The 16,449-nt window shown below is 39.3% G+C and overlaps 1 protein-coding gene across 7 annotated transcripts in view; it reads left to right on the forward strand.

The window, feature by feature from the left end:
* Positions 1 to 16,449, forward strand: part of ENAH (ENAH actin regulator) — a 157,638-nt gene that overhangs the window by 119,109 nt on the left and 22,080 nt on the right. For 3 of the 7 annotated variants that reach the window (XM_070385419.1, XM_070385413.1, XM_070385414.1), the window contains 2 exons: positions 14,096 to 14,400; positions 15,575 to 16,375. In XM_070385419.1, coding sequence (XP_070241520.1) covers positions 14,096 to 14,400; positions 15,575 to 16,375 — 1,106 coding nt within the window. The remainder of the gene's footprint in view (positions 1 to 14,095; positions 14,401 to 15,574; positions 16,376 to 16,449) is intronic. The other 4 variants (XM_070385415.1, XM_070385416.1, XM_070385417.1 and 1 more) reach the window with 2 other exon arrangements.

Here is a 16,449-nt window from a genome sequence, read left to right on the forward strand (position 1 = left end):
TAGTTCTGTACATCCCGCTGCCCCCTTTCTTCCATTCTGCAACCTAGCTTTGGCAGACACGTCATCTTTTTTATTATTTTCAAGGTTTATACATTTGCAGTCTTTCTGTTACTATTATTAAATTTTTGTCTTTATGTTATGTGATCTTTTTTCCCCCTTCCTAGAATCCATTTAACCTTCTTAGTAACCACAGTAGTCTGAGTTTTCACCAAGATGTGATAAGATTAGGTTTTGGGGTCCTCCCCTGTTTATTAAGCTCAATACTTGGTGGACTGTTAATGTTTAAGACTTAGCCACAACTCCTAAATTTTTAAGAAGTTTTAATTTCTTTAACCATTTCCTTCTGTTCCTTCTGTTCTCTTTTTGGGGAGCTCCTACTGATCAAATGCTGGGCCTCCTGAGTTATTTCCTTATGATACTGGTGTTTTCTCATTTCCTGCCTCTGTTTCTTTGTTCTGTATTCTTAGTGATATTTTTTAAGATATTTATTTATTTATGGCTACATCAGGTCTTAGCTGTGGTGCACAGCTTAGGAGTGCATGGGCTCTGTAATTTGTGTTGCACAGGCTTAGTTGCTGTTAGGCATATGAGATCTTAGTTCCCTGACCAGGGATTGAACCTTTGTCCCTTGCATTGGCAGGCAGATTCTTAATTACTGGACCACGAGGGAAGTCCCTTCTTGGTGATATTTTTAACTGTACGTTCTAGACCAGAACTGTCCAGTAGAAATAGAAGCTACATATTCAATTAAAATTTTTCTAATAGCCATACCAGCAGAAGTAAAACATAAAAATTATTTTTAATGATTAGGGAGCAGAGGGATGACTGGTGAATTTTCTTCAGATAATGTGTGTGTTTCTTCATCAGCTTGATTAAGGTTATGTTTCACATTTCCATCCTCTTGTATCTGCTCATCTCAAGTTAGGTCTTCCCCAGCTTCTTCTCATGTCTGCTTCAGCCATCCTCCTTGTGTGTTCTGGACTCTGGATGCCTCCACTCTTCAGTCCAGTTGTGTTCAAGGCTAAGTGTTTTGTTCTAAGTGCTTATAGTACATGATGGTGAGGAGTGGTGGACAAAAAGCCTCACCCTAATCAGAGAGGGAATGTGGCATGGTGTAGTAGAAGTTGGTCAGTGCTGTGGGGAGAAGTAGAGCTGAATAAAGGGAATATATGTTGCAGGAAGGCAGGGGAAGTGGTTATAACTTTAAAGAGGTTGGTTGGAGTGCATCTTCTAGAAATGAACGGAAGGAGTTAGCAGAGTAGATGTCTGGGTAAGTGCATTGCAACAGAGAGAATGGTTCTGCAAAGCCTTAAGGCAGGACTGTGCTCACGTGTGTAGGGAGGAACAAGGAGATTTTGAGGCTTTAGCCGAGAGAACAGATGCAAAAAAGGAGAGTCGTATCATGCAGGACCTTGCAGGCAATTATAAAGAATTTATCTTTTATTCTGAGAGAAATGAAGTACCCATTGGATGATTTTGATGGGAATGATCTGGCTTAAAATTTTAACAGAATTAGTCTGGCTGCTCTAATTCTGTTAATTATGGGATTCCCTGGTGGCTCAGATGGTAAAGAGTCTGCCTGTGATGCGGGGGACCAGTGTTCTATCCCTGAGTCAGGAAGATCCCTTGGAGAAGGAAATGGCAACCCACTCCAGTATTCTTGCCTGGAAAATCCCGTGGACCGAGGAGTCTGGTGGGCTACAGTCCATGGGTCGCAGAGAGTTGGACATGACTGAGCGATTTCACCTCTTAGTCTGGCTGCTCTGTTGAGACCTTAACTAGGTGGGAGATAATGGTGGCTTCCCCAGGTAGTGGGAGCAGTGAGAAAGGTCCTCACACTTTCTGGTGGACTGACTGTACATGAGTGTGAGAGAAGAGGAGTTACGGCTTTTAACGTGAACTAGTGGGAAGGATGAGATTACTATGAACTGAAACGGGCGAGACTGAGTAGATTTTTTTGGGAGAGATCAGATGAATTTTGAAAATAGGTAGTTGGATGAACTAGTCTGTAGAAACTGGGAAAGAATTCTAGACATGTAACTCCTCCCTACCCTTTCTGTCTTCCGAAAATTTGATGATAAATTTGGTCTACGAAAGACCACTCTGTAATTTCCTACTTTGTAATGGGTTTGTTTATGCACACTTTAAATTCCATTAGCATTCTGGAGTGGGGAAAGATAGTCTGACTGGTCAAATCTACCAACTTGAGTAAGAGTCCAGACACTCCTGTCACTCGCCGCCTGCATTCCTGGGGGCCAGCTCTCCTTACACCCAGTTCAGTTCTCTGGCCTGGAGAGCCCCTCCATGTGTCTCTTTCCTCTGTATGACTGTTTCTACACCATACTCTGTTCTTCCCTCTGCGCTTCCCTGAGTAGCATTTTACCTCTTCTGTCCTGCCCTTCTTGTTTTTTTTGTCTTATCATTTTTCTGTAGACTCTTCTCCGGGTATTTTAATGATGTTCTTTTCTGGACTCCTACAATTTAACCACACGCTTTTTATATTTTATTGTTTGTTGTTTATTTTACATATGAGTCTTAACCTCTACAGTAAACATCGTTGGCTATTTGAGAGTAGGATCCTGAATAAAGTTTTTAATAAAAAGCCAAAAAGCTAGTGGTACTGAATTCATTTATATGTAGGTGTTGGGACATAACAGGCAGAAAATAGGAGTTCATAAGGTTGTTGGGACCATTAAATAAGATAATACGCACTCTTTTCATGCTGCCTGGGCTCTTCTGTCTGTGCTCTGAGAGCTGGCGGGAGGCATTCCTGACGAGATGTTCTCTGAGCTGTGCCTTGAAGAGGAAGTGAAGTAGGTATCTGAATCTGATTTCTGAAGAATCTGCTTTTGTTTGGGACAGTCCATTGGACATTGAGGAACTTCATTTGCAACTTTAGGGACATCAGTTGTACAATGTGAAGACTAGGAATGGCCATCTGCTTTCTGGTTTCTGCAGTTTTGTTGATGAGTGGTGTTACAAATTGAATAGTGTCTCCCAGGAAATCCACCACCTCAAAATGTAACTTTTTGGAAATAGAGTTGTTAGTTATGATGAGGTCATACTTGAGTGAGATGGACCCCCTTTGTCAAATGTGACTGGTGTCCTTATAAGAAGATGAGAAAGTTACAGAAGCAAGATAATCATGTGAAGACACAGAGAGCACCATGTAAAGACGGAGGCAGAGACTATAGTGATCCTTCTGCAAGGCAAGGAATGCCAAGAATTAACGGCCTTCTGAGAAGGAAGAGGAAGCATGGACAAGACTCTTCCCCTGAGGCCCTTAGAAGGAACCAGCCCTGCTGACACCTTGATCTCAGACTTTAACCTCATACTGAGGCAGTGAATTTCTGTTGTTTTAAGCCACCTAGTGTGTGGTTCTTTATTATGTAACCAAAGAAACCAGTATAGGTGGTCACTAACTTAGTAGGCCAGCAAAAGCTAAACTGACGCAGGACAGAGAAGAGAAGATGTGGGCGAGAGGCCGTACCGGAGAGGGGATGAGTGAAAGCCGCCAACTTAGTCTCTTTCCCTTGCTCAGTTGCCGTCATTGGCAGCCAGACCGTAGAACTCAGGTGAGGAAGAAGAGTCCTCCTCCAGAAACTTGCTCAGCCAAGAGAAAAATCAAAGATGTTGACATCCAGGGTCCTTCCCAGTGAAGCTCATTTTTTTAAGGCCTTCTGAATCAGCTTTAGTACTGCTTATAAATGTGAGTGGACAGCCAGGGATCATCATGTCTTTAAGGATAACTTCTACAACATGAAGACAGATCAAAACAAACAAAAAAATTGATATTGGAGGAAATAGATGTAATAACAGGGAACAGAAGAAAACCTAAAAATATACTGTAATAGCTTCAGAGAACTAAGAATATATTTTATTCATAAAGCAAACATTTGTAGCTATTTTAGACTTCCCTGATATTCCAGAGATATTGCTTTCCTAATATGGCAGGAATGGGAAGTGGGTTCGATCCCTGGTCAGGGAACTGGATCCTGCATGGCAGAGCTTAAAGATCCCATATGCTGAAACCAAGACCTGATACAGGAAAAAAATATGTGCGTGTATCTATATACAAATATATAGAGAGATATTTGTATCTATATGTAATATAGATCAGATCAGATCAGATCAGATCAGTCGCTCAGTCGTGTCCGACTCCTTGCGACCCCATGAATCGCAGCACGCCAGGCCTCCCTGTCCATCACCAACTCCCGGAGTTCACCCAGACTCACGTCCATCGAGTCAGTGATGCCATCCAGCCATCTCATCCTCTGTCATCCCCTTCTCCTCCTGCCCCCAATCCCTCCCAGCATCAGAGTCTTTTCCAATGAGTCAACTCTTCGCATGAGGTGGCCAAAGTACTGGAGTTTCAGCTTTAGCATCATTCCTTCCAAAGAAATCCCAGGGCTGATCTCCTTCAGAATGGACTGGTTGGATCTCCTTGCAGTCCAAGGGACTCTCAAGAGTCTTCTCCAACACCACAGTTCAAAAGCATCAATTCTTCTTTGCTCAGCCTTCTTCACAGTCCAACTCTCACATCCGTACATGACCACAGGGAAAACCATAGCCTTGACTAGACGAACCTTTGTTGGCAAAGTAATGTCTCTGCTTTTGAATATGCTATCTAGGTTGGTCATAACTTTCCTTCCAAGGAGTAAGCGTCTTTTAATTTCATGGCTGCAGTCACCATCTGCAGTGATTTTGGAGCCCAGAAAAATAAAGTCTGACACTGTTTCCACTGTTTCCCCATCTATTTCCCATGAAGTGGTGGGACTGGATGCCATGATCTTCGTTTTCTGAATGTTGAGCTTTAAGCCAACTTTTTCACTCTCCTCTTTCACTTTCATCAAGAGGCTTTTGAGTTCCTCTTCACTTTGTGCCATAAGGGTGGTGTCATCTGCATATCTGAGGTTATTGATATTCCTCCCGGCAGTCTTGATTCCAGCTTGTGTTTCTTCCAGTCCAGCGTTTCTCATGATGTACTCTGCATATAAGTTAAATAAACAGGGTGACAATATACAGCCTTGACGAACTCCTTTTCCTTTTTGGAACCAGTCTGTTATTCCATGTCCAGTTCTAACTGTTGCTTCCTGACCTGCATACAAATTTCTCAAGAGGCAGATCAGGTGGTCTGGTATTCCCATCTCTTGAAGAATTTTCCACAGTTGATTGTGATCCACACAGTCAAAGGCTTTGGCATAGTCAATAAAGCAGAAATAGATGTTTTTCTGGAACTCTCTTGCTTTTTCTATGATCCGGCGGATGTTGGCAATTTGATCTCTGGTTCCTCTGCCTTTTCTAAAACAGCTTGAACACCACACACATATATATTTTAAAAAGAATGAGTATAAAGAAATGTACTTAGAAAATTTTTTTGAAACAGCATTAATTTTAATAATAGGAGGCTTGAAAAATAAGAATGAGGCAATTGTCCTGAAAATAGCAGTAAAAGAGATAGTATATGAGGGGAAAAAAATTAAGATCAGATTAGGTGGCACTCCATCTAAATAATAGGAATTTTAGGAGAACAAGATCAAAAATGTGAGGAAATGGAACCTGCAAACAAATAATATAAGGAACTTTCCTGGAATTCAGTGACCTGATCATGGTCAGGGGTGCTGACTTCTTCTGAAAAGGGCCTGACAATAAAGGTCCTAGACTTTGTGGGCCACAAGGTCTCTGTGGCATTAGTTCATCTCTACCCCTGTAGCTTTGTAGGATGGGCCAAAATTTTCTGGGGGAAAGAAAAAGAGTAAGCAAACAAACAAAAATAGATCACCCGATAATATTTGACCCCATTGAGAGGGTCTAGAGTTCTGATGGAGAGTTTGGGTTAGGTATGGAAAAAAGAATCAAATTCTGAAAATAGCCATTTTTAACACCACTGTTAAGAAAGGAATTGTTCTGGAAGGTAAATATGGTCAGCAAGAGTAAGTTAAGTGGCTGCTGATGTATCCAAAGTCATGACTTTATGGAGAATAAGTAAGGTAAGATTTTTAGGAGGGTTAGAGGGTCTGGGAATTAAATCATTTATGTAGTCTAAGTCAGTAGATAACTTCTAAATCTGAAAGACTAAGAAGTATTAGTTCTAAACAAATAAATTAGAAACATAAATATCAAGTGTTGAATGTAGTTGTTTCTGGGGAGAGGAATCAGAAGTAATGAAGAGTTGAGAAGAGGATTAGTGTGTTGGATTCAGTTCAGCCACTCAGTCGTGTCTGACTCTTTGCAACCCCATGGACTGCAGCACGCCAGGCTTCCCTGTCCATCACCAACTCCCAGAGCTTGCTCAGACTTGGGTCTATCAAGTCAGTGATGCCATCCAACCATCTCATCCTCTGTCATCCCCTTCTCCTCTTGCCTTCAGTATTTCCCAGCATCAGGGTCTTATCCAGTGAATCAGCTCTTTGCATCAGGTGGCCAAAGTATTAGAGCGTCAGCTTCAGCATCAGTCTTTCCAGTGAATATTCAGGACTGATTTCCTTTAGGATGGACTGGTTGGATCTCTGCTATCCAAGGGACTGTCAAGAGTCTTCTCCAACACCACAGTTCAAAAGCATCAATTCTTTGGTGCTCAGATTTCTTTATGGTCCAACTCTCACATCCATACATGACTACTGGAAAAACTATAGCTTTGAGTAGATGGACCTTTGTTGACAAAGTAATGTTTCTCCTTTTTAATATGCTGTCTAGTTTGGCCATAGCTTTTCTTCCAAGGAGCAAGCATCTTTTAATTCCATGGCTGCAGTCACCATCTGCAGTGCTTTTGGAGCCCCAAAAAATAAAGTGTCATATTTCCACTGTTTCCCCATCTATTTGCCATGAAGTGATGGGACTGGATGCCACTATCTTCCTTTTTTGAATGTTGAGCTTTAAGGCAGCTTTTTCACTCTCCTCTTTCACTTTCATCAAGAAGTTCTTTAATTCCTCTTTGCTTTCTGCCATAGGGTGGTGTCATCTGCATATCTGAGTTTATTGATATTTCTCTTGAGAATCTTGATTCCAGCTTGTGCTTCATCCAGTCTGACATTTTGCATGATGTAGTCTGCATAGAAGTTGAATAAGCAGGGTGACAAAATACAGCCTTAACGTACTCCTTTCCCAATTTGGAACCAGTCCGTTGTTCCATGTCTGGTTCTAACCATTGCTTCTTGACCTGCATACAGATTTCTCAGGAGGCAGGTCAGATGGTCTGGTATTCCCATCTCTTAAAGAATTTTCCACAGTTGGTTGTGATCCTTACAGTCAAAGGGTTTGGCGTAGTCAAGAAAGCAGAAGTAGATGTTTTTCTAGAACTTGCTTCCTTTTTCTATGATCCAACGGATGTTGGCAATTTGATTCCTGGTTCCTCTGCCTTTTCTAAATCCATCTTGAACATCTGGAAGTTCATTTTCACGTACTGTTGAAGCCTGGCTTGGAGAATTTTGAGCATTACTTTGCTAGTGTGTGAGATGAGTGCAGTTGTGCAGTAGTTTGAGCATTCTTTGGCATTGCCTCTCTTTGGGATTGGAATGAAAACTGACCTTTTCCAGTCCTGTGTCCACTGCTGAGTTTTCCAGATTTACTGGCATATTGAGTGCAGCACTTTCACAGCATCATCTTTTAGGATTTGAAATAGCTCAACAGGAATTCCATCACTTCCGCTAGCTTTGTTTGTAGTGATGCTTCCTAAGGCTCACTTGACTTCTCATTCCAGGATGTCTAGCTCTAGGTGAGTGATCATACCATCATGGTTATCTGGATCATGAAGATATTTTTTGTATAGTTCTTCTGTGTATTCTTGCCACCTCTTCTTATCTTCTGCTTCTGTTAGGTCCATACCATTTCTGTCCTTTATTGTGACCATCTTTGCATGAAATGTTCCCTTGGTATCTCTAATTTTCTCGAAGAGATCTCTAGTTTTTCCCATTCTCTTGTTTTCTTCTATTTCTTTGCATTGATCACTGAGGAAGGCTTTCTTATTTCTCCTCGCTATTCTTTGGAACTCTGCAGTCAGATGCTTATATCTTTCCTTTTCTCCTTTGCTTTTTGCTTCTCTTTTCCCAGCCATTTGTAAGGCCGCCTCAGACACCCATATTGCCTTTTTTGCATTTCTTTTTCTTGGGGATGTTGGGGATGGTCTTGATCCCTGCCTTCTATACAGTGTCTTATACCTCTGTCCTTAGTTCTTCAGGCACTCTGTTAAATCTAGTCCGTTGAATATGTGTCTCTTCCACTGTATAATCATAAGGGATTTGATTTAGACCATACCTGAATGGTCTAGTGGTTTTCCCTACTTTCTTCAATTTAAATCTGATTTTGGCAATAAAGAGCTTATTATCTGAGCCACAGTCAGCTTCTGGTTTCAGTATTGACCATGTGGTGATGTCCATGTGTAGAGTCTTCTCTTGTGTTGTTGGAAGAAGGTGTTTGCTATGACCAGTGCATTCTCTTGGCAAAATGCTGTCAGCCTTTGCCATGTTTCATTTTGTACTCCAAGGCCGAACTTGCCTGTTACTCCAGGTATCTCATGACTTCCTACTTTTGTATTCTAGTCGATTATGATGAAAAGGACATCTGTTTTGGGGTGTTAGTTCTAGAAGGTCTTGTAGGTCATCATAGAACCATTCATTTGGCATCAGTGGTTGGGGCATAGACTTGGATTACTCTGATACACAGTATTGTTCTTTACAGTGTCAGACTTTACTTCCATCACCAGTCACATCCACAACCAGGAGTTGTTTTCGCTTTGGCTCCATCTCTTCATTCTTTCTGGAGTTATTTCTCCACTCTTCTCTAGTAGCATATTGGACATCTACTACCCTGAGGAGTTCATCTTTCAGTGTCCTATCTTTTTGCCTTTTCATCCTGTTCATGCAGTTCTCAAGGCAGGAATACTGAAGTGGTTTGCCATTCCCTTCTCCAGTGGACCACGTTTTGTCAGAACTCTCCACCATGATCTGTCTGTCTTAGGTGGCCCTAAGGAGCATGGCTCATAGTTTCATTGAGTTAGACAAGGCTGTGATCCATGTCATCAATTTGGTTAGTTTTCCATGAGTGTTGGATTAGTGTTTTATTATAAACTTTGTAACACTTTGACCTTTTAAACTATTTTACAAGTAATTTTAAAATTTTTCATGAGGGTAAAATTGAGTTGATAAAATCAATAATTACCTTAGATGTTAAATCTTATCAGTCCAATACTTTTGCTGTAGTGAGATGATGATAGTATAGTTTTCTATTCATATGTTGTGTGTCATTTGTTAATACCAATTTCTGATTCCTACTCATACTATTAATTTGGCTTCCTTGGTTGACTGATGAAAAAATATATTCTAAGAAACATGAGTCAGTCCTGTGTCAGTCTCAGCATAGAACTTAATTTAGTTAGTATCTATAAATAGTTTGCAAATCACCACTACTACCTGAAAGTTATAAGAGGGGAGTAACAACCCCCGCACAGAAGTAGGAGTTGCAGCCATGAGAGTGTACTGTCCTCAGGTTAGCCTTCAGAGGCAGGATGGACCAAGAGTTGACCGCCTTCTCTTGTGAGTATTGTCTCCTGTCTCAGGAGTTTTGTAATTTTAAAAACTTTATTATCTTGTTTAGTTTTATCCATTGTTTGTTTGTTTACTAATAGAGATTTGAAATGCCCACATTTTATTTATGTGGTTTTATTTTCTGTCAAATGTTGGTAGCATTAGTGTTACTGAATGTTAGCAACCTGGAGCATTTTTCCTGATCCACTCTCCTCCTTTATTATGTTGAAATTTAAATTACTTTTCATTTACCTAGTGCTATTTTTTTGTTATACATAAGGCTGAATGAAATGTATTTTCAAATTTTTATATAGATTGTGCTTGCTATAAGAAAATTAAATCTTTGAGTTAACATAAACTAAATATGTATTCAAGTATATAAAAAAGCTATTGATCTTATTGTTGCCTGGTGCTTTACAGGCAACAATTCTCTTTACATTTGGGGGTAACTCTTCTCGGGAAGAAATAGATATTTTGGTGGTGGGAAGAATTTTTCCCGATATTTTTAAATGCTCTTTATGACTATACTGTTAGTCATTTGCACTGTTTTTTTTTGTTTGTTTGTTTTGTTTTTTTATGAAAAAATATATTTTCTCAGAAACTTTTAAATTGCTGTAAAATGCATATCCAAAAGAAAAATTAGTCTCCAGAATGTTTCCATCGTTCAGAATTAGGGCCTGTGTACTTTGAAAAAATTTTCAGTTGGAAACAGTCATTTGTAGTCAGAGCTCTGGGAAGAATCATGTGCATTTCCAGTGTGTGAGTTGGCAGTGATATTTCTAAGAAAAGCGGAGTTTATAAATTTGGAAACTGTCCCCCTAAAAAGATATACAAATGTCTTGCTTTAGAAGTCAAAACATGAAAGTCAGTAGATTTATTTATACCATCCAATTTAGGTGGGAATTATTCATTCCACTATGGATTTGTAAGCCTGAGATTTTGACACACAACTTGGGAAAATATGTTTAGATGTGTTTCCTTTCAGTGAGCGGGCTAAAAATTAGAGACTTCAAACACTTTTTCTTTCTTGCATCTTTCTTCCTTTCAAATCAAAAATATAAATAACAGAATCTCCTGCTGCTGTAGGAACCGCCTACTTAGTCTTCTGTCAGTGAACTTGGATGATCTTTCTGGCCTTGTGCTCTTTTCTTACATCAGTATATTCCTTTTCTTTCATAGCCTGAAAACCCAGGTATTATGACATGTGCAACTGTTATTTTAAGTCAGGATACATTGGTTGGTAATGCCATTATTTAATAATTCTTTCAGATTCACTTTAGTCATACCTGGCCTTCTGCCTGTGCTTTAAGCTTCTTTTTTGTGTTAAAAGTGGTCTAGAGAAGCAGCCATTAACTGGGGGGTTAAAAAAAAACCAAGAACTTGGATGAGAAATGAAATGTAGTCTTAGAGTACTATGTGGTTAAGCTGTTAACAGCGTTTACATTATCATATTAATAATGTAAACTCTGAATGAATATTGATATAACCAAAAATCAGTATTTTCCCATGACTATATTGAGAAAAGCCTGTGTGTGGTGAGGAAGTTAAGAGATATCTTATGTCAGTTGACATATTTTATAAAATTAAAATGATGAAAAGAACTGACATATCTAAAGAAACAGCCAAAAGAGTTGACAGTAATTATCTCTGATATGTTGGAAACTGAGATGGGAGGGTTGGAGCAGTGAACTGCTGTTTTTTTCTTACAGACTTTAAAAACTACGTGCTTGTATTATTTTGATAGAATAAAATGTAAGAGGTAGCACAGGATCGTAACAGAGCCTAATAAATTGAATATTTTAATCATAGATCTTAGTACAGCTACATTAAAAGTTAAATACTTTCCCCTAGCTTCTGTTTTCAAATATATTCTAATTAGAATAATATGGGTATATCTTTTGTCTTCTCGACCCAGTAGGTTGTTTAGAGTATTGTATTTAATATGCTCTTATTTTTTGATGAGTGTTATGAATTTCAAATGCAATATAAGCCCTACCTGTGTTTATTCGTTAGATGCCGGTTATTCAAAAATAATAATTTTGTCTTATTATTAAAAACATTCTTCTGAATACACCTTATTTCTTGCCCTCATCCCTACAGTGATATCATTATCCCTCAGAAACTTTGGCAGCTAGTATTTTATCAAATAGTATAATGAAGTCAGTAATGTACCCTAAAAATCAGATTTTATTGTCAGTATTTTTAAGCAGCTATTTCTCACAAGCAGGACTACCATAGATGTCTTCGGTTTTTCTCTTGCATTTACTGAGTATGATGATCTGTCCAGAAAGAAGCTCTGTGTTTTTGTGCTAATAGGAGAGGGCTTGGACTTTTCTTTTTGTTTAATAATCAATTAAAGAAGCATGAAAGAGATTTATGGAAAGATTTTGTTGGTTTATTGATACTACTGGGAGGAACAAAAGACAGCATACACATTTCTGTCATGTAGCACTCCCTCTAGTCAGAACCCAGTCAGCTTATCAGTCAGTCCAGGGAAAGTCTCAATTTGAAATTTCCAAATAATTATTACTATAGCTCACATTTACTGAGTGTTCTTATGCTCCAGGTACTTATTAAAGAGCTTTCACGATACTATCTCATTTCATCATCCTGCCAGTGTTTTAAAATATTTTATGTGTAAGATGAATATAACCTTTTATTTTAAATCTTAGGGCACGTTAATTTTTATAACAGTTTAATTGTTTAAGTTGAGCTGGATACTTGGAGACATCTTCTTGCTCTGTTATATTATGTATGGAAGGTAAAAAGCAAAGTATTTTAGAGCCACACGCAGGAGGCTTCTGCAGGTTTTAGTATAATTGCAGATATTTTTATAGTCATCATTTGAGGTCCTAGAGTTGAGATTTTTGGTCGAATTGAATACAAATACTGAGACAGTCTATACTTCCTTAGATAAGGAGATAAAAATATGACTTTTTCTAATTTAATGAAACATTGATAGGATTGAAAGCATAGGCGTTGGCAGAAAGGGTAAATTAAACAAAGTGATTCTAAAATTTACCTAGAAAGAGTTAAATATCTGAGAATCATCTAGAAAAACTCAAAAAGAAGAGTAATAAGAATGGCTGCATCCTAGTAAATACTAAAGTATACTTTGGGTATCAAAGCATCAAGATATTCGTGCCTTGCCAGACAAGCAGATCCATGCTCCAGAACATTCTGGAAGTTCAGTAATAGTCAGCACATGTAAAGGTGACATCTTAAATCAGGGCTGTAAACTATCCAATAATAGGTGCTGTGATATAGGTCACTTCTTCACATGTTAAGCCCAAGACGAATTTCATATGAACTAAAGGCTTTTATTGTAAAAAAATAAAAGTATGAAAAGAAAGTGTTAGCAACTATATAATCTTTTTGTGGGATGAGGCTGCCTCAGAAGGGTATCGAAAGCAGGTTACATAAAGGAATAATATTACTCGATTTTCTATATAAAATTAAAAGCCATATTACAAAATAACACTTTTAAAATCAAAGACATAAAGCCATAATAAAAGTTAATACCTATGACCAATGTGTGACAAAGCATTGTGACCTTTAATATAGAAAAGAATCTTTCAGAGAAATATGGAGTATTAACTCTCCCAAGAGAAAGCTGATCAAAGAACATATGCAGTCAATACTAATATAAAAATCAGTAAACAAATTGTAAAATATTTAACATCAGAAGTAATTAAGTGAAAATTGTTACATGATTAGCAGAGATTAAAAACAATGATAGTGAAAGGAAAGAAAAGTGGATATTCTCATATACTGTTGGACTGCTGGCGAGTGTTAATTGGCACCGCTATTGCTGAAGACAGTTTGGAGCTGTATATCAAAATTCTCGATATTTATATATTTTCATCTAGCAAATCTGTGTGGATGGTGATGCTTAAGAAGCAGTTAGAAAACAGTTCAAAGATACGTGAGGATAAATGTTTATTGCCATATTAGTAATAGTATTAGGCTAACATATTGTACCATAGGAGACTGCTCAAACTGAACAACTGAACAGTGGAACACTACACAGGCATGAAAAGTATAAGGTGCAAAACTTTACTTAGTGCGTCAAATACCTTTTACAATATATCAAGTGGGAGAGAGGAAAACAGATTTCAGAGTGGTAGAGAAATACTCTGTTTCATTTGGTTTTTGGTTTATATTCCTCATATTCCTTATGTATTTTTACATGAGGAAAAGTCTGGGAGCGTGAATGTCAAAATGTTAATTATACTGACCTCTGGATGTCTTGGTCATTAAAGTGGTATGTTCAGTTATTTGTTTCTTTGGACCACTTTATTCAGGAAAAGTGCAAGATAAAATGTGATATTAGTTTAATGTGCTGAAGCAGCGAAAATGATCCTAATAAGAGAAATTTTTTTCATTTGTATGTAACATAAGCTGTCTCTACTGAACATAGTCCTTCTTCACGTGGAAAGAGAGATGTTGATTGCATGGTCTACACTGCTTTGTATTTAAATCAGAAATAAGGTTCTTGTAGGTTCATTGTGAAAAGAATGGGTTTTTCATTGTGAGTAGCCATAATTGCCTACTGTTTACTTGCTTAATTTCAGGCAACTGCAAGAGCAGCAACGACAAAAGGAGCTGGAGCGGGAAAGGCTGGAGAGAGAAAGAATGGAAAGGGAGAGAATGGAGAGGGAGAGGTTAGAAAGGGAAAGGCTGGAGAGGGAGCGGCTGGAACAGGAGCAGCTGGAGAGAGAGAGACAAGAACGGGAACGTCAGGATCGCCTGGAGCGGGAGAGACAAGAGCGGGAGAGGCTGGAGAGACTGGACCGGGAAAGGCAGGAACGAGAGCGGCAGGAGCAACTAGAGAGGGAGCAGCTGGAGTGGGAGCGAGAGCGGAGAATATCAAATGCCGGTAAGAAGTTTACAGACTGTTCTGTGTTCCTGATGTCTGAGCTTGGTGGTGTTTGGTGGAGTCATAATAAATTAGGAAGAATATTTAGCATTTGAGATTCTTGGGATTAAGCAGTACGATTTGAAATTAGAAAAAATATGTGGTGATTGCTACTTTATCTTTTTTTTTTAATTTCTTTCTGTGTTGCTTTTATTGCTTGGAGACTTAAAGCTCTTGGAAAATTTTATCCTGGCATTCTAATTCTTCTAACTGCCTATAAATTGGCTATAAAGTGTAAATTATTTTCATGGGAAATTTTTTGTGTTAGATGAATTTGGAATATATTTCCCTTTTGAGGTTGGTTCAATTTTCTTGAGTACTGTAGCTTTCCAGAAATTTGCTGGATTGTGTTCTCAAGTTTTTGAAGGAGGAATTAAAAACAGCAAGTTAAAAAATACCATCTCTAAAGCTGACTAGTAATGTAAACGTATTTTAATATTGTGAAAAATTAGTGAAAATTACTAAATATGGAATTTTATTGAAGGACATAAGGGTAAAGATATGACTAAAAATTTGAGGTATTTTGACATTCATTAAAATTAACATTTATTATAGGATTTAACAATTTTTCTATTCCATATGATCTATATCTAAAGTCTCAATGTGGGTTGATTAAATATTGATTGGTTTGTTGAGTTAATTCATTTGTTTTGATTGCCTAGTTATTTTCTGGGATTATAGTCAACATAACTTTTCCACAAATGATCATTGAATTTGGGGGCTTCTAGCCCTTAATGATGAACTTTTTTGCTAGTTTCTCTATTATTTTTAAAAAGCAACTTATTCTTCTTTGTGATCTTATTCATGTAATGTTAATGTCCTTTTAGTGGATAAAATAATGAAGGTTAAGACGACTGTATTTTTTTGCTGCAAGAATAAGCTAATCAGTTTAATTTACTGATCTGTTACTTGATTTAAAGAAAACATACCGTCTTTTGGATCTCAAAATTTATTTATAAGTTAAAACGTTCTTGAGTGAAGTCAGGTATTTGCACATGTGCTTTAATTCTCTGGAACTAACTGTAGTCTACATTTGTACATTTTGTCTGAATGCTGGTTTTGTGGCTTTACTAGCTCCCTTTTTCTCTCTCCTTTTTTATCCTGTCTTTCGCTGCTGCTTTCTACCTCTGTCCAGCTCCATCCTCCGACAGCTCCCTGTATAGTGCTCCACTTCCTGAGTATGCCAGTTGCCAGCCTCCTTCAGCACCTCCTCCATCATACGCTAAAGTCATCTCAGCTCCAGTGTCAGAGGCCACTCCTGAATACGCTGTAGTGACCGCTTTGCCACCTACTTCCACACCCCCTACACCACCACTTCGACACCCCGCGACACGTTTTGCGACATCTCTAGGTTCTGCCTTCCACCCTGTTCTTCCCCACTATGCTACAGTTCCTCGTCCTCTGAACAAAAACTCTCGACCTTCTTCTCCTGTGAACACACCCTCTCCTCAGCCTCCAGCTACGAAGCCCTGTGCCTGGCCTACTCCCAATTTTTCACCCCTCCCTCCGTCTCCCCCAGTAATGATTAGCAGCCCCCCAGGCAAAGCCACGGGTCCAAGGCCTGTCCTCCCCGTCTGTGTTTCTTCTCCTGTGCCCCCGATGCCCCCCTCACCAACAGCGCCCAGCGGGCTGCTTGACTCTGTCCCGCACCCCGTGTCTCCGCCGCCTACCTCAGGGCCAGCAGCACCGCCGCCGCCGCCGCCACTGCCTTCCCTCGCACCACTCTCACACTGTGGATCGCAAGCTTCTCCTCCTCCACCTCCGAGCACCCCTCTTGCCTCAACTCCCTCATCCAAGCCTAGTGTTCTCCCTTCTCCCTCTGCAGCTGCCCCTGCCTCTGTGGAGACTCCTCTAAACTCTGTGCTGGGAGACTCCTCTGCTCCTGAGCCAGGCTTGCAGGCAGCCTCTCAGCCGGCCGAGACTCCAGCCCAGCAGGGTAAGGCTTCCCTTATCGCGACTAACCGCTAAGCCCTTGAAAATGTTCCACCCCAGACAGCTTCACTTCCCTAG

Source organism: Bos mutus, chromosome 16 (assembly GCF_027580195.1).
Source record: "Bos mutus isolate GX-2022 chromosome 16, NWIPB_WYAK_1.1, whole genome shotgun sequence".
NCBI classification, from domain to species: Eukaryota; Metazoa; Chordata; class Mammalia; order Artiodactyla; family Bovidae; genus Bos; species Bos mutus.